Source organism: Pleurodeles waltl, chromosome 12 (assembly GCF_031143425.1).
Source record: "Pleurodeles waltl isolate 20211129_DDA chromosome 12, aPleWal1.hap1.20221129, whole genome shotgun sequence".
Classification (NCBI taxonomy): Eukaryota; Metazoa; Chordata; class Amphibia; order Caudata; family Salamandridae; genus Pleurodeles; species Pleurodeles waltl.
Genome location: NC_090451.1, coordinates 657544634 through 657563613, shown reverse-complemented (window position 1 = coordinate 657563613; position 18980 = coordinate 657544634). Strand labels below are relative to the sequence as shown.

General features: G+C 40.1%; 2 protein-coding genes across 4 annotated transcripts in view; one reads left to right on the top strand and one right to left on the bottom strand.

Annotated features, from left to right (window-relative positions):
* DCST1 (DC-STAMP domain containing 1) overlaps window positions 1-18980 on the bottom strand; it is a 108371-nt gene that overhangs the window by 44075 nt on the left and 45316 nt on the right. For both annotated transcript variants that reach the window (XM_069218396.1, XM_069218395.1), the window contains exons 5-6: window positions 12946-13085; window positions 11359-11710 (exon numbers count right to left, since the gene is read on the bottom strand). In XM_069218396.1, coding sequence (XP_069074497.1) covers window positions 11359-11710; window positions 12946-13085 — 492 coding nt within the window. The remainder of the gene's footprint in view (window positions 1-11358; window positions 11711-12945; window positions 13086-18980) is intronic.
* The window catches only part of DCST2 (DC-STAMP domain containing 2), a 169225-nt gene continuing 156862 nt past the window's right edge, over window positions 6618-18980 (top strand). For both annotated transcript variants that reach the window (XM_069218400.1, XM_069218399.1), the window contains exon 1: window positions 6618-7148. The gene's annotated coding sequence lies outside the window, so the exon portion shown is untranslated. The remainder of the gene's footprint in view (window positions 7149-18980) is intronic.

Sequence of the window (18980 nt, the reverse complement as noted above, 5' to 3'; positions counted from 1 at the left end):
CATTGCATATTTATGTAATGCTAAAACAATGGAACAGGAATATACACATCTGATGCACAGGGATAAAACACTAAGAGAACAGACAGCATTGCTATACCTGGCTTATAAATACAAAGGCATGAGTTGTAGGTGAGGACCACTAGACCTGATGCTTCTCAGAAGCACCATCCAGTTGTGAAACCCATCACCTGGCTTTTAAACACTACACAAAAACTATGTAACTGGTCTGCTATTAGTAAAGAATCTATAACCTTGACTCACACACAATGAGACTGTTAATCCATAATTAGCAATGACAATACATTTCAATGTTTATTAATTCATTGTATTACAAAAAGAGGACAACAAATTTAAAATAAGCATCATAAATACATATAGCCAAAAACAAACACAAACATATATTATCAAAAAATATATATCACAAAACGTTCACCATTGCTCTCCTAATTTGAAAACAATGTGGTTATATCCGTCAGTTATACTATTATCAACATGTGTACGATGGTTGTACTCAAAAACACATTTCAAATTCTATGGACTTTTCATCCTAAATCATAGAGAAATGTGTTCCACAGTCGTTAAAGGTAAAGTAGATCTTCCTTACAACCTTGCAATGTATCACAAAAGTCGACATGTTTCGGCCCCTTCATATTTGGGCCTCATCAGGACTAATGGAGACAACAATGCCTATTAAACATGAACAAGACCAAAATTATAAAAAACAAAACAGACTATAATTCCTCCACCATATAAGTGTTAGTTAAAAAAGAGAGATGCTAGTTCAAAAAAGAAGAGGAAGAGTGCAATCCCCATTGTGCGTTATCAAGTCCACCACACCACATAGATGTCAAAGTGGTTCTCATGCTCTATTAATTTGGGAGTAATTATGAGCACCCTTTCTGCAATTCATTATCCCCTGTGTCTGTGAATCAACTATATAGTAACCAAACGAATTGCCTCCTGCTAGAAAACTCCAATGTCTTTACCTTTTGTTCTCTGCTGAACCTACTTCTGCACTCTGTGCTTTAAAATTCTAAAAGTGGTTCAAAGGATAGTGTATATGTAATAATGAGTCCAACAATATATACCTCAGCGTTATCCTGTCGCATTATTCAAGCGTTCTTTATATACTTACTAATTGGCATTGGTTCTTGAAGGGATTACAAGAACTACCTTTCAACTACCGTTTGTGGGAGCCGCACTCGGGCGTATTCGATCCGAGGCAGCAGGGCTGGCTAATTCGTTAACCTCTGACCCCTGTGCACAAGCCGTTATGGGAGCTGATTTCAGACACCAGTACGCGCTTGTAGAGCCTAACCGCGTTCGTGCCAAAACACGCTGAAAAGTTGCGGCCATTTTGCCAGGGGAGTTATAAAAAGCACGTTGTGAAATATGGCCACCATCTAGACATCACCAATACACAATCTGAAAGCATGGATCCTTAGCTGCCTAAAAACTGTGTAGTGTAATGTAAACTTTCACTATAGCTCTTATTGCCTGGGAGATTTTGGTGTGGTACTGAGCAAGCAGGTGAAACTTGATATGTTTTGCAAAGATGTGCCTAATAGCATAGATGGGAATTAATGTCTCATTACTTTTAGTTTTTCACAGTGCGCTATATATATACTTAGAGAGGCTTCATCAGGTCCTATTGGAAAGCAAGGGAAGCACCCATCCCACAGGCAGGGTACATGGTGAGGGGTATGCATGCTGCTGAAGGTGCATGCTGTGGCTCTCACATAACAGGATAGTGTAATCTCATAGAGTTTGACAGATCTATTCAACTTCTGTGATCTCTCTGCAATTGGGGCCTGCTATGGGTTTCAGGAAATGGTATTAGGGGCACGGGCACACCTAGCAAATGTCCTTGTTTTGCTGCCCGGGCTGAACACTGTTGCAAATTCACTTGTAAACAAAATCATACAAAATAATAACACAGAATAAAAATATATAAACAAAAACAATGTTTTTTCTTGCATATATGTAAGAAACATATTATTTAATAGACGTTGAAAATTGAGTGTGCCGTTCTAGGGATGGTGAGAGGGTGTTTCTCCTGGGAGAGGAAGAGAGATTTTTGTTTAGGATAAACACAATTCTGGTGTTGGTAGAACTATTTAAAAAGTCTTGGGGCCTGATTTAGAGTTTGGTACACAGGGTACTCCGTTTCCTTTGTGATGGAGTACTCTGCTTGTCTAACTTTTGGTCCGCCAGCCTTATTTAGAGATTTCGTCAGTGAAGATCCTGTTTGCTTAATCAAATAAATATTTCCTCCAGGTGCATGACCGATTAGAGGCCATTGGAGGAAGGGTATTACACACTGTCCACTGCGTTCAAGGCAAAGGATGGAATACCTTTTTTTTCCCCCTGTCCCTCACCACCAGGGGAAAAACTCAAAATGATACCCACACCCTGGAAGAAACTCCAAGGATGCAAGTATCATGGTCATTAGTTTTTTGTTTTCAAAAACAGACTCCCACTGTGGCAGTTTGTGTTTGGAAAAAGAAAACTTTTGAAAAGTATGCCGGGCGTTATAGCTGCCGGTACCATCTGTCAAATCTTTACAGAGATGTTGGTGAGCCTGGCAGACTTCTCTAAATTTGACAGGCGGAGATCCCTTGCAGTGGTGGAGGGTAATGTCCTCTGCTGTCTCAACAGAGTAAACTCCTTTCACCAAACTCTAAATCAGTCCCTGAATCTTCTATTTAAAAATCAGTGCAGTGTACGTCCCAAGAAAACATGTTGGTTGGTAAAATCTCAGACCCTGGTTTGTTGGATTAGGGGAGTATGGAGTCTTCTGTGTTTAGGAATGCATATTTTTGAGAATCCACAGGCTTGAAGAAGAGCTGTCTATAATGGATTTTCTTGAATGGACATATACATGGAGTATGACTTTCACATAAAGATTCAAATGTGCCTCACGTTGAGATGTCATGTTTTACTCTCACTATACTAAATGAGACTGCTGGATTTGGGTGGCAACACCACCACTCTGTGGGGAACTTAGTCCAATTCCTCACCTTGTGACAACTGTCGGCCTAACCCTTTCGGCCAGCTAGCAGTACCCCACCAGCACCTAAAAGTGGCAGCGATTTGTGGCAGCTGTGTGCATGACATTCTGACTTCCCGGGGAAATCGTGGTGCAACATATCTCATCCTTTTCTCTCAGTTACGTTTGTCTCTCATGTGCAAAGACAAACAGAAGCAAGAATTGGTTCAAAATACTTAATTGAATCTATTGCGTTCTAGATAAAATGGCATGTACTGCGATGATTAGGATGATAAAACTTAATAATAATGCCGTGACAAAGAAAGTCAAACATAAGTAAAGTCCCACCATAGTGTCCGAATGGTAGGTGCTGGAATTTCTACCTATGCAATTAAAGTGTTATATTAGAGCACGGCAGTGTTAGCCCTAATCCGCCCTTCAGAATCCCTAGGAAGATACCCTCACCCATACTCTGGCTTTGATAGTAGCGAAGAGGCCCCTCAGACCACATCCACGACGACGACCTTCATCATCAATACCCTGGTGTAGTACTCTATGCAGGATGTTCAGTTGTATCAGGTAACAAAAAACCTCTCCCTCTGGCATCAATATTCCTTCTTGAGTGCCTGAAATGTCTTTATATCCGCACCTTCCCATATAAAATATATATATCCCAGTTTTCTGATCCCTAAGCAGTCCCAACAATCAAAGCTGGATGGCCAGTATGTTTGGCCCCCAGGAGAGCCACCACGTCTGTCCAAGTGCCGCCATATCTGCAGCACCCCCTTCACATATGCCGGCCAAATAGCTTTTCCTTTCTTTCCATATATGGCTGCCTGGTACCCTTTTGGCCATATTATTGCTGTATCATGCCTCACAGGCTTGTCCTGCTCAGCGAAAACCAGTCATGAACTGCTACTAACTGCCTGGCCCAGTAATATCTCCTGAGGTCTGGTAGAGCTAAATCTCCATCATACACTCCCTGGATTTATTTGGACACCACTATTTTTGAGTGGGAAGCTTTCCAGTATGAGAAAGTGTATTTTGTGGGGCATAAATACATTTGGGAAGCACTATAATTTTATACATTGCAGCCGTGTCTAGCAGCGAGAGTAGCAGTGTCTTCCAATGTGCAGCGCCCACCCTACATTTCACCAGCACATTACAGAAGTTTTTTTCTGTAGTAATCCTCGGGGGTTTGAGTAATATAGATTCCCAAGTATAGAAATCCCTCTTGGCAGATCTGAAAACGTCCCCTTATTGATGGCACCGGTATCCAAGACAACAGTGGGTAAAGAACTGACTTTGACCGATGATTGCGGAACCCAGTGTATCCCCCAAATATTTGCACTATTACATTATCGTGTAAGTAGAGGGCTCTAGGTCCGAGACATAGGGTACAATGTCAACAGCATGCACTGATATTCTCTCTGCCCATTCCATTTCCCGTTGCAGGCCTCACGCTATGGGATCCCTGCTAACACAACATGCCAGGGCTTCCATTGCCAGGGCAAGGAGCATAGGAGACAGTGGACATCCCTGCCTGATGCCTCCATACTGGGGGAACAATGCGGAGTATGCATCATTTATTGTAACGCAGGCAAGATGTCCCGGTAAAGCAGCTTTGCCCACTCCTAGTACTTTGGACCTAGGTATATCATCTCCAGCACCAGAAATAGATAGGGCCACTTAAGGGAGTCAAATGCATTGGACATGGCTAATAATGCCATTAAGCCGGTTCAGCAGTCGCCAGTTCTTGCTAAACAGGCAACCAGTGCCACATATAATGCCTAGTGCTCCTACCTGGAATGAAGCCGGATTGATTAAAAGAACATTCATTGGCTTGCTTAATTATGTCAAATTCTTTGTGTATTAGGAAGTATGGTGTGCCTTTATGTTGTCTGAAAAATTTACGCAAGGACATAAAGTCAGTAAAAGATGCCTTGAAATACTGGCAGGAGACTGGTTGTCTCTTGCAATGCATTTTAAGTCTAAAAAGAACTCCTGCAGGCAAAGATTGCAGAAAAGTCTACAGTTTCAAATTTCAAGAAATGTTGCAAATTTCACGTAATGCAAAATGTATGAATTTCATACATTTGGCAATCATAATTAAAATGTTGCAACGGGGAGCCCACTCGTGAAGTAATTCAGTTTGCAGTGTGCCCCACACTAGAAAACTCACACTGCCATCCCAGCCTTTTAAAAAAACGCTCGCCCATGTCTACCCCATAACACAAAATGTAAACACATGCTTGCCTTGGGCCTTCATTTTGTTGCCTTCAGAAGTCCTTCAGCTGGAGGATGGCACATGTATTGTGAAGCGACAGATTGGCACATCTATTGTAAATCCTCAAGATACTTGTTTTATGCCTTGTGAGGTATTATAATTCCAGTGACGATTTTTTAGTTAAGCAACACTGTTTTTCTGTGGTCGAGACTGGAAGTAGTCCATATGGCTTTGATGTTCCATTTTATATGTTAAAAAAACTTCCTTGACGAGTGTTTGCAGGAAATCGAGATCATCCTTCCATTATTATAACCAGATCTCGACAACAGCACTTTCGGCATTCGCTGAACACATTTTGGTATTTCTAAGGGATATTCCATACTGGGCCTTCTGGAATGAACGTCTTCACTCCTTCACTTGAGCTCTGTGCTGAATGTTGATACCCAATGTTGTTTTGTGTCTCTGCTCAGGCCAGTGTGGAGTCTTGCTGTGGCCCTATACTCGGACTATCCATGTGTCCATCCTTGCTGTACCCAGAGGGCAAGCCCCGTAAATAGTTCAACTTTTTCCCATTAATATTAATTAATGGGGCTATATCTAAATGTTTCCTCTGAGTTTTTAGTGACGTCTTCTACGATGAGATTAGAAGTAAGTTCCCCTTCATTTTTCAATTGTCTGAAATGTTTACTCAAATTTCACTCAGGGTGACATTTTGTTTTGTTTTTGTTTACATTTCTTCTGTTGATGGTCCATGCATAATTATGCTAACTCTGGGTCCAAAATATGAATATTCAGGGTTGGTTAATGAGCAATTGGTCAACTCAAATGTTGAGAAGAAAAATTATGGGCTGCCCTTTTTATTTTTACCTTGTAAATTATTGTCTTACCGCTTCATGCATTTGTGCTGCTGTGCGTTTGCCGTACAAAAAACACATTTTGTATGTACTACACCTATTTGAGCACTGCATCGTCTACACATTTACCGCTGTATACTACATCCACCATGTAGTACAGATGTTTCAGACCTTAGCCCGAGAGTTATTCCTTTATGACACGTGTTTGTCACAAATGTGGACTAATTAACCTGATTACTGTCCCACTCCAGTGGGGCTGTAAGGAAGTTATGATCCATTATTGATGATCCCTTTCACTTTCTCCCTCAAATTGACTAGGTTTTGTGTGAGAAATTGGGTTATTGGTCACAAAATTAACCTGTGCTTCCCCCTCTAGTAGTTTGGTACAAAAAGCAGCCAGGCTTATCTTAAAGTCAACGTGTAAAGTATGTATGTGGCACACAGACCGTAATAAAGCGAAAACACAACACAGGAAAAATCCCACAGCAATTTAAAATAAATAGAATACATTTTAATGAATTGAAATAAAAATGACAAAAATCCAGTCAGTAGAACCATAATTATGAATTTTTTCAATTAAAGGTAAACGCTAGCACTTAAAGATCAGCGCGCCAACCGAAGCACCAACCGCAGACATCTAGTTGCGCGAGACTGGGCGAAAGTCGAAAAATGTAGCTGACCCTGATGGAGCGCAGGATGGATACAAAAACTGGATTGGGCCCGGTTGGTGCTTACTTCTGAACATAGAACAACCTCGAAGAAAAAGACTTTGAGAAGGTATAACTTCAGTGGGGCAAGGCTGCAGGCAGCGGCCTAGGTGCAGGTGTTGTCATCGGGTAGTTGCTGAATGAAGTTGCAATGAAGATTTCTACGTTCGGACTTAGAGCCTGATCTAGATGTTGTCGGTGTTACTGCCAAAGCACAATGGCAGCGGACCCCAGAGGACTGTCAAGTCGACGGTGTTCTGCTTGCCGTATTTAGATGTTACAGTCATGCAGGCAGTGTACTGGTGGTGGTTTGCTGACCGAGGAAGGACATCGCGGACCCAGAAGACAATGGCAGTGGCTATGCAATACAGGTAATTCTCTCACACACACACACACACACACACTCTACCTTTGCCATATGTGTCCCCGTGCATCACACACGACAAAACACACCACATACACACTTTTATCCATTGCCATTCCACCACACCAAAACATATACATGCCTCAAACACACATTGCCATACATCATGACACAACATACACACACTATTGACGATGCATCCACACACAACACAACCACAGCAACAAACACAACTACACATTTATCTACACAAACACACTCTCACAACATACACAAAAACATCAATGCTAAATGCAAGTGGCACACATACCAACACAACCACAGCATCCACTACACCTCTCTCCACCTCAACAGGTCTATCACATTGCACACACTCATACACATACAGATTCACACACACAACTCGAAGCACAACAAGACAGGTACAGTTCTCCTTGCAATGTGCATGCATGAACACAGTTGACAGCTATGATTGTACCGTCATTGTGGTGCCAGCATTCATTTGCCAGTGAATGCTTACACCAAAATGACATTTGTGTATGTGTGCGATATATCTTGTGTGCTAGTTTGTCCCCTTCCGTGCCTGTTCCACTCGTGTCCCGACATATACATGTCACAGTATTATTTTAAATCACTGTGACATGCATAAGTCTGCAGTGGTCCCAAGCTCATGTGCAGTGAGCCCCCGACATACACAGCCAATGCAGGTTCCCTACCTTCATGTCCAGCGATTGGGGGGGGGGGGGTCAGGGGAGGTCGTGTTTTCTCTGAGGTCCAGTGGCAGCAGCGACGGAGGGTGTTGTCGAGCGAGAAACTGAAGTGGATTTAGGAAAAAAGGTGAATTTTCACTCCTTTTTCCACCATTCTGCAATATCAGAATTTGGAGGTCGGAGCGCTACATTTTGCTTGGCAGTAAGGCACATCTAAATCTGCATGGTGGTAAGTGTGGCTGGAGTCCTGCTGCCAGCCACTCTTTCCTATGGTGCAGTGGCAGGGATGGGAAACCTTTGCAGAGTTGGCAGGAATCTGGTGGCTTATTGTCTGTGGGGGCCACCAGCATCTAAATTGGGCAGGCAGACCGCCAAGGTGGCAAACAGGGTTTCCATCGAAAAAGTGGTGGCGGACCTGTTACTGCCAACATCTGAATCAGGACCTTAGTTTCTTTTTTTGAAAGTTGAAAATTTTCCAGCGGGCTGGATACCCTTTTGGCAAAAGGCTGCTGAACAGGATTTGCGGCTCCAGAGAAGAATGTAGCAGGAGCTGCAACAAAGTCAGGCTGACTAGCGATGCACCTTGGGCGGATAGATGAGCAGGTTGGTCCTGATCTCCCATCAGTTCTCAAAGCAGTTTTTAGCTAAAAAAATGTTCTAAGTCTCTGGTGCGGGTTCAAAGTGATTTGAGCCTTTTCTGTCCCTGAGGCTCTGATCAGTAGGGCAGCTAACTAGCCCTTTAAGTCAGTCTGGTAATCCTAGGATCAAGCAGTGAACAGTTCTCAAGCAGCAGGGCAGGCCTCCGGGGGTTCAAGGCAGGGTTCAGGCAGTAAGGCATTACTTCCAGGTGCAGCAAATCAGTCTTCTGACGTACATAGGAGGCCACAGCAGCAGGCAGTCTTCTGAGAGTATCTGCAGGCCCAGAAAAGGAACTGAAGAGTGGGTCTGATGGTCCTATTTTTGTACCTAGTGCCTTCTTTGAAGTAGGAGTTTCTAGAGAATTCTTTTTGAGGTGCTTGAAGTTTCCTGCTTCCCCTTCCCTGGCTGTTTGTTTGAACAATGCAGGAGTGGCAAGCCCTTTGTGTGAAGACAGGGCACAAAATATTAAATTGCAAGTGGGGCTGTGCCAAGCTCTACCCCCACCTTGCCAGTGATGGCCCACCCAGGCACACCTAATTCCTCTATTCTATGGTTGTCTTGAAGAACTTCAAACAAAGTCCAGCTGCTAACTACATCCAGTCACGTGACCCAGGAACAGGCTACAGGCACCACATGGTTGGGGCAGGAAAATGCCAGCTTTCTAAAAATGGCATTTTCAAACTTTTCACTTAAAATCTGAATTTCTCAGACACCAAAAATAAAATGTTTACCTGTTTCCAATCAAAATGTATAATTTATTAAATGTAATAAGGCAAACCAATGTTACATATTGGAGAGGTAGGCCTCACAGTAGTGAAAAACGAATTTAGGAGCTTTTCACTCCCAGGATATTTAAAACTTAAAAGTACATGTCCAACTTTGTGACTACAATTCACCCTCCCTATGGGCTACATGAGCTTATCTTATCTTATTGACTAATATAAAAAATGGGGAGTTTTAGACTTGGCAAGGGGTTTATTTTGATAAGTCGAATTGATAGTTTAAAACTGCATTCAGGCTGCAATGGCAGACCTGAGACACATTCAAGGTTCTACTTAAGTTGGTGGAACAATAAGTGCTACAAACTTACTAGTAGCATTTAATTTACAAGCGTAGGTACATGATATGCGACTGTACTAGTTACTTACAAGTATATTAAGTATGCCAATTAGATGTAAGCCAGTGTTACCATATCTTAGGGAGTGAGCACAAGCACCTTATCACTTTATCACTGGTTAGCAATGGTAAAGTGCACAGATTTTTAAGGCCAGCAAAAACGAATTGAGCAAAAATAGGAGGGGTGAAGGCGAAAGGTTTGGGGGTAACACTGCTGCGAGAGCCAAGTTCAACATTTCTTTTATGTGTTTTTGTCATTTGAAAATGAATTGCATCTAAAGCTGCTCATTATCCCATCATTCAAGCAGTGATTGGAGCCCAACTGGATTAGGTCAATGCACTCTATCTTGGTCTCCCACATATCTAATTCAATTGCTCCTTAACTTGTCCCATCATCCTCCTATTTAATTAATCTGTGTACCATGTATTGGCTCCTTAATAATAAGTGTATGCTTTTCAAAAGCCTTTGTCTGATTTAAAGCGTTGCATGGCTGTGACTTCATTTAAATTTAACAACTTCTTTCATTGCATTTCCTTTTGTGTACACTGTGATCTTCCACAACCTGTTTTCTTCAGACACCCAAGGTGGCAGACTGTTTGCCGAGCAGGTGGAACTCAATATCATTCAAATTGAGAAGTCAAACTGACTTGTTCAATTTTAGAAAGCAATTCAAGACCTAGATTTTTAGACAGTATGCATGGAAAGTTAGTAACTCATTTAGCAGTGTCCGTTAACCCTCTTGGGCCATCACAAACTTGATAATTGGTCAAAATAACTATATAAACAGAGAAAATGCATTGTTAAGCCACAGTGTACATAGGTAAGATTGCACAGGTGCAGTAAAGTCACAGTGTAAGCAGGTTAGATAGACCGATGGCATCTTGTTTTATAATACTACCCATTATCAAATGTTTGCCAAGGAAGTAAACGCATCCGTATCAATCTATTTTGTGCAATTTCAAAGGCAACAGCTATGAGGCGGTTTTTGTGGATCCTGCACTGCACAGTCATTAAAAATGAGACCGGGAAGTAAAGTCAAATATGGGCAGTATTGGTCTTCCCATCTGTGCAGAGTAGTATTCCAGGCAGTTTTGATGAAATGCCAGAGATCTGTAACACCCAATAATGAAGGGAGAGATGGGCAGATATTCACATGGGTGGAAGTGGGTACCTAGGTTACCGAAAACATCCCCTGGTAAGTTCACTGGTGCTTCCTTTTGGGGGTTAGTTTATCTACCTCTTACCTTTGAGGGTTATTGCTAGTGGTTAAAGTGAAGTGGGATGGTAGAGGGTATGATGAGATGGTTGATTCCCTACAGCTTGATTTTTAATTCTAGTAATCCTTCACCAATAAGCTGTTGTAATCTGGTGGTGATGCGGTGTGGATTGTTGATTTACTACTGCAGTTCTTCTGAATGTACTAGTTGGGCTACTATGGTGTTTTATTGATTGGGGGACATTGGGTTACATTATGGCATATTTGCTTGATGCATTGTGTCTCTGTGCTTGAAGCCCAGAAATGAATAATGTCCAACAAATTGGTGGTGATTTTAAGAAGTGCAGAAGAAAGTGTCCACGCCATTTAATTAGGGACCATGTCGCTCCTTGTTGCAACCAGATATTTGCACATGGCACGTGGAGCACTTGAGGTATCACACAGAATTTTTTTTTTCTTTTTCAAAAGGAGGGGAGAGGTGGAGTAGGCAGGGCACTAATACCTTTGCACAGTGATGTTGAGGGGCCTTACTCACATTCACAACGAAGCATGGTCTTGATCTCGAACAACTTCTGAGTGGGGAGTTTAAATTTCTTGGCACCTTCCTTCACTGGCTCTTTTATATTTTTCTTCTTCTCTTCCTTCTTTTTCTTCTCTTCCGCTTTCTTTTTTTCCTCCTCTTCCTTCTTTTTTCTCTCTTCCTCTTCCTTCTTTTTCCTCTCCTCCTCTTCCTTTTTTTTCCTCACCTCTTCTTTCTTGATTTCCTTTGCCTCCTCCTCAGTCTCTGACTTTTCGTTCAAGCCTGCTTTGCTCATTACCTGCTCCTTAATCGGATCAAACTCTTTTTTGATTTTGTTGGTGTCTCTGCCCAGTTCCTTTCCTTCCTTCTGATAAGAAAAGTGACAATCTGTAGGTTAGTAACTAAGCGAATCTCACCAGAATCTCACAGACAGAAAATCTTAACATGTTACAGACTTTGCCCAAGAGTTATTTGGGGCTTTCATGTGCAGTAGGCTTAATATCGGATTCAATCTGCTATAACTAGACTAGACATTTATAGCCAGGCAACCTAGACATATGACAGACACTGTCTGAACTCCAGTAGCATTTCAGAGGCAGCCCCACCTGATATGTGCTGACTCTCCCTGTCTTTCAGGGCACCACCCTAGATATGTAACCCAACCCTACTGAGCTTAAGGAGCTACAGATTGATGGAAAGTCTTCCAGTTTTGGGACAAAGGATCATCCAACTCTCTTCCAACTTGGCCTGCAACCTTCAGTTTGCCCTAGTCCAGGAATCTCCAACCTTTTCTGTAATAAGTGCTATTTACATTCACTGAAAATCCTACTGAGATACTAATATTATTAGAAATGTAATAGTAATAAGGCAAGATTACGTTAGTGACCACCTTATGCAAAATTACCTGCTGCGACCTACTCAGCGCATCAGGCAGGGTTACCAGCAGTAATGTAAAAGCGCCTTGTCATTGTGGAATGCCTCCACCTGCAGTGCCCCTAGCACCAAGTTAATAATAATAGTGAGAGTCTCCCCACCACTGTTTGACTTTTATCACTCAAATATCAGCTTTAAATATATTTTAGAAACGTGACCATTTATTTTTCCAAACATCGGCTAATGAATTCTGAAAATACACATATATCTGTCTCAAATACACACTTTTCAAGTTGGCATAGATATATTAATTCACCCAAGCACAAGCTTCTGACTGGGTTGACTGGGCTGAACACAGACAAGCTACTTATAGGTAGTTGGAGAGCTACCAGTAGCTCGCAAACTAAACGATGTAGAAGCCTTGTATAGTCAAGTGTAATATTTGCAGTACATATTAGAAAGGAATATGAAGCAAATATCCTTAGCAAATTAAAGGCACAGTACATTCTCTACTTGTTGACCAGTATGTGTGTGTTCTCTTTAGGTGTTCCCAGAACAGTTCTCTCTATTCCTTTAGAAAGAAACTGTAGTCTTAGAAGTTCACGTTTTGATTCATTAATTGATTATTTATTTATTTGTATTTATGAAGCCCTGTAATCCTCTCGTGGCTATTTTATAGTGCTTCCTCGCCTCCCCAATACAAGCTTGAATTCCTCCATGTATACTCACCACTAAATTTCCAACAATGCTCTTTAAAGGGGCAAGCATCACTTTCCACATCATCTTGGTGTGGTTTATTTGCAGCTCCACTGCGCACCCAATGGACTCCACAACGTTGTCCAGGTTGTTTTCGATGTTCCCAACAGGCCCTGCAGTGAAATACACAGGAGTATTCATAGAAGAGAAGGGCTAATGGAGGAGAGAGTTTGAAGCCTCGACTGCAAATTGAAGGCCCAGATTAATATAATACGATAGCCCATAGCCGAACCATGGGTGTTTTGAACTGGTTTATAAAATATTGACACCTCATCTGAGGGCACCAGGAATCTGTGCAATATGTATGGAAAAAGGGGGGAGTATTATTGAATCCTCTGCAGTAGAGCGAGATGGAGGATCAAATGAACATTTGGAAGAGTCTGGCTAGATAGACATGGACAATGGGATGAGATTTGGTGGACTCAACAGGTATGGGTAGGAGTAACTCTAAAAATTCAACAAAATAATCACACTACTGGGGAAATGGACCTTCTACTATAGTAATGTTCTAAGATCTATATGAAAATGCTTAGCCTGTTAAAGGGAAGGTTTGATAAATTCACTGAGGATTAAATGAGTATTATGTGGTAAAGATAAACATAGATGCTGATAGCTTAGAACCTAAAACTACAGAACAATAGCAAAGTTACAGTGCACAACAAGATATTTCCATAAAGTCCTTTTCCCAGATTAACATTCTACAGACTGAGACCTGAATACATAAAGCAGATTCGTTGAAATGTATTGTCTAGTTTTTCAGCCATATCATTATTGTTTGATTGACAATGCAAGTTTAAAACAATAAACTAAGTATGGCAAATTAAATTAAACTCATTTGCCTGTCAGGCCTGACATCAAAATCTTCATGATCTAATATATATTTATATACTTTATCTTATTGCTTCCTCACAATTTCAATTGTTTATTGCCATCTTTTAATATTATTCAACATAAATAACACCTACCAGATTACCCCAGGCAATACCTAAACATTCACACGAGTATTCACAAAATGTTCATACTTGTTTGGCAGGTGAGCAGCACCAAGAAATGTCAAGAATCACAACCCTTTGTTAATAGCACATTGGGCTAACATATTAAAACTAGAAAGACTACAGGGTTCCCATTTGACTGAAATATTTTTTAGATGCCAAAAAAGATGAGCATCGTCATTCTTAGTGCATATTAAGAGGTCATCAATTGAAGAAATGATGGAAAAAGCGTCACTATCTACCATACCCTTATCTCAAGCTTTGAAACAAAATGTGGGGTAAAAGTGTTTTGTTTGCTAACAATAACTTGGTAATTTGTCCAGCCTAACATTTTGGTTTGCTAAGGAGCCACTTGTTAAAATGCATTTGTTTGGAATGGGCCCAATGATCTTCAATTAGGATAAGAACAGATCTTGATATATATTTATACTGTTAGATCTGGACTTCTCATAGGTCTGTGATTTCATTCTGAATTGTCTTTCATTAGTTCAAATTAATCTTCACTTGCATACTGTCTTTCCAAGAGATACACCCCTAGTGTCATTCTGGATTTTGATTGGCCAGTTGAGATTTCACTTCTAGTTTTGAATTGTGAATGCTGAGAACCAGCATCAATGTAGCAATTTATTTATTTATTTATTTGCTGAATTGCAGTGATACGTCATATTATGATATGGAATTCAAATGCTGTGTCATTGCATGAAAAAACAATGAATGAATATTATTCTTATGTCATAAGTAACAAGTAAATATAAGTGAATAGATATATGGCACAGAGAGATTAGAACTGGTTTGAAAGGCTATAGTGACTGAATCTATGTGGCTGCTCCTCTTCTTAGATGTATTGGTAGCGAGCGCAGTCCGTTTTTGATGTTTAGTACCATTTTGAGCTTAACTAGACAGAGGTAGCCGCAAGATAGAAGGGCATCATTTGTGTCGATTGCGAAGACGGTCAGGATCGTGGTAGTCCGTCTTTTATTTCGATTGAGCGTTGTAGGCATTTAAATATGACGTACGGCAGGGATTCGGTTTAGGCATTTGGTAGCGTACTCGCTGATGCTAAAATACTGCAACAGGTAAATAGCGAAATGGAGCATTCGAAGTGTATGGGTAGATTTAATTAGACAGGATCTGTCACTAATGGATGCTTACTTCTGTGATAGAGGCAATTGATAAGAAAATACGTGAAGACATGATGTAGAATGAACGCAAACAAATAAGCTAATTGGTAAGCAGTCTATGGAATCACATGGATATCTTAAATACGCTATTAAATGTATCACTAATATAATACTCTTGTGTATCTTACCATACCTATTTATTACTAGACTTTACTTCGGATATCAAGAGGTGCATTGGAGCATGTTAAGAAATTAGATATAATCGAGACAATAAGGTAAAAACCGAATGAACTTGGGGACACACCTCCTTGTGTAGAGGTTACAAGAGAGCACATTTGGGTTCTTCTTAGCTAATGAGGAGCATGGCACATATCTGTATTGTTTTCATAATTTTTACAATTTAAATTAATTTCTCGTTATTATATGGATTCATTTATGTATATGTGTTTCGGGCACTTTTTATGATTTCAATCTAACTTTTAGTGGGGATGCACTTACTCACACTACCACATATTTTACAGCATAAGGGGGGTGAAATGTTTGATAATGAGTAGTTGACTCAGTCACACAATAAAACACCACTCATTTAATGATGATGTCAGATACTTGCATGGTTCTCACCTGAGCACATGGTTGGTTTTCAATTTGAAATTTATTATTAGGCTATGGATGAATAGGAGACAGTAGTAATTGACTCGTGTCATATGGTAATACTGTTTTGTAGGAAGTCTTTCATGAATCTTCATTTGACAAGCAAGTCCTGAGGAAATCCTAGGGGTACTACCCCGGATGAAACACGTGTTGACTACGAATGACAACGAATTGGGAGTTTTTTGTTGGGTTTAGATATTATTGTTAATTAGATCAGATTTTGGGTTTGATTATGAACTATGAAACTGATAATCAAATTTTGGGTTTGATTATGCACTATGAAATTGATAATGAATTGTATTTCTTTTTGGATGTATGACTTTATATAGATTTTGGAATAGAGTGATATTTATATTTGTGTATAATTTATGTATTGTTGTGGATTCCAAAATTATTATTAGGATCATATAATGTATATAAGGATATAGCTAGTAGGATCAATAAATGTATATAAGGAATAAATGTTTGGTGTTTTTCTAGATAGATACAGTGCGTAGATTATTTTGATTGATGCAAGGTTAACTTTTGATCTACTTAGAGTAAAATATCACTTGTGTGCCATTACTCTGTATAGCAATGTGAGATATCCCTAAGGGTATATCGTGGAGGTAACTTTTGGAGGGTGGTTACCTGAGTTATGTGCACCGTGTTAATTTTGAAGTTATAATTTGTGGTAGTAGGAGCGCTAATCACTCACTATTTCACCCTCTTCTGTTGGTTTACATTAGTTAGATGTGAGTGGGCAGCACCCTACTCCAAAGGGGATACCAATTAAAACTTTTGTTTAGCACAATGGAAGATAGAATGAAGATAGCAGAGGAACTTTTTAAGAGCCTAGATAGTGGATGTACAGTCAAACAAGCAACGACTGGTGGGAACCGTAGAAGTAAGGAAGGCTTAAAGGATAAATTTATTAGGTTGGAAAGGATGAAGAAAAATGAAATGTCGAGATGGTGGGATGCAACCACATTGAGACAGTATAAGAAATTGGATAGAATTCCCAGGGGATTGAGATCACACATTTTCCCCACATATAACGATTTGGATGCGGATTTGCTGGTAAGATGGGAAGAAGAACTTAGATCCAACTCAATGAAGTTGATGGATATTTTAATAGAAAATGATGAGAGAAAAGTAGTGAAATTACAAGCAGACATAGAGAAGTTAGAAAAAGAGATCAGTGAGCTAAAATTGAGGGAGGCGACAGAAAAAAATTATGTTATCTTAAATGATGTGATAATGAAATTTCAGGAGGACATTAAGCAAAGAAAAGCTAGGAAATTAAAGAGGGACGAACTAGATTACCTTAATGGTAGAGTGTTTACGTTCTCACGTAAATATGACCACTTGGTAAAGAATGCAGTCTCTACAGTAGAATCTAGTAATTTGACAGACTCAGCATCCACCTCTAGAAGTAGTCTAGTGACAGATAACAGTGATACTGAGACTAGAGATTTGCATATGGGTTCTGACTCGTTGGCAGTAGGTTTTTTACAAGAACTGAAAAGAATAAAACAAGGCAATTGGGAGGTAAATCAGAAAAGAAACTGGGTAGGAGGACACGGAGAGGGAAGAGAGTAAGCAAAGGGCGACACTTATGTGGGTATGAAGACAAGGTCATGGGACAAGAAGATACAGACATAAGTATCAAATCCGAGAATAATGTGGTTAATTTATCTGATAAGCAACTATCCCCGGGGATGTTATCACTTTTGAATAGGGGATTGGGTTTGTGTCCATCGTTCAAGGGGAATGTGTGTCAATCTAAAATTGATTTATTCAAATTTATAAGAAAATTGAAACTTAAGAGATACTTTGAATCACGTACAACAGGTACAGCAACGGCTCCAATGGGAACGGGGGCATTTAGTAAATTGTCGATTCAGGATGTCTATGACACCGTTACATTAATGACAATTACAGACTATGAGGGAGATCCAATAACTACGTCTACAATTTTACAAGACTTGAGTATATCTCCAGATAAACATATTGCCAGCGGTTTGAAACGAAGTTCTACCTGGGTACCCAAATCAACTATGGACAGTAATATAGAAACCTTTTATGGACTTGTATGGAATGATCTGGACAAAGAAGAAAAGAAGAAGAGACAATGGAAGAAATCTAATCTGAGACAAGATGAATATATGGCATTAAAGACTTTGAAATCAAATATGGACTTGACTATTAAAAAAGCAGACAAGGGTGGTAATATAGTGGTAATGAATCGAACAGACTATGAGCAAGAAATGAACACACAATTGAATGATATTGCTTGTTATGAAAAGCTTTCGTATAATCCAATTTCAGTTTTGACAGGGAAAATAAATAGATTGCTAAGGAACTGGAGAGATAAGAATTTACTGAATGAGGAAGAATTTTTGTACTTACAAGTATTTCGTCCCAAATATCTGTGCTTATATACATTACCTAAGATTCATAAACTATCCAAATTCCCACCGGGAAGACCTATAGTTTCAGCCATAGGAGGGCCTACTGAGAGACTGTCGGAATTTGTCGATATTTTTTTACAACCTTTTGTTAACAATTTACCTTCACACATTAATGACACGAAACATGTACTGAGTCTATTGTCGGATATCCAATGGGAACCAGGTATGCTTTTGGTAACTCTAGATGTGACAGCACTTTACACTAGTATTCAACATGAATGGGGATTGAAAGCAATAGAACACGTACTTAATAAGAGATCGGCGAGTTTATTAGAACATACGCATATGTTGTTGGATATGATTGATCTTATACTCAACAATAACTACTTTCTGGTTAAGCAAAGTTGGTTCAGACAAAAGCAGGGTGTAGCAATGGGCTCAAAATTCTCACCATCTTATGCTAATTTGTTCATGGGATGGTTCGAAGAAAATTGGGTGTGGGGCTCCAAAGCGGCAACTTGGCACCCATATATTCTCTATTGGGGGCGATATATTGATGATTGTCTCATGTTATGGACAGGGGATATAGTAGCGCTGGAGAGTTTTTGTGATTTCCTTAATGGAAATTATGTGAATATTAAATTCTCATATAAATACAGTGAGTCCAAAATAGATTTTCTAGATGTAGAACTTTTTGTGGAGAACAATAGGATAGAAAGTAGACTGTTTCGGAAAATTACCTCCAGCAAGACTATATTGCATGCGACAAGCTCACACCCTCAACACCAAATAGAGGCTATACCGCTGGGTGAGATGATCAGAGCGAGGAGAATTTGTAGTAGAGACTGTGA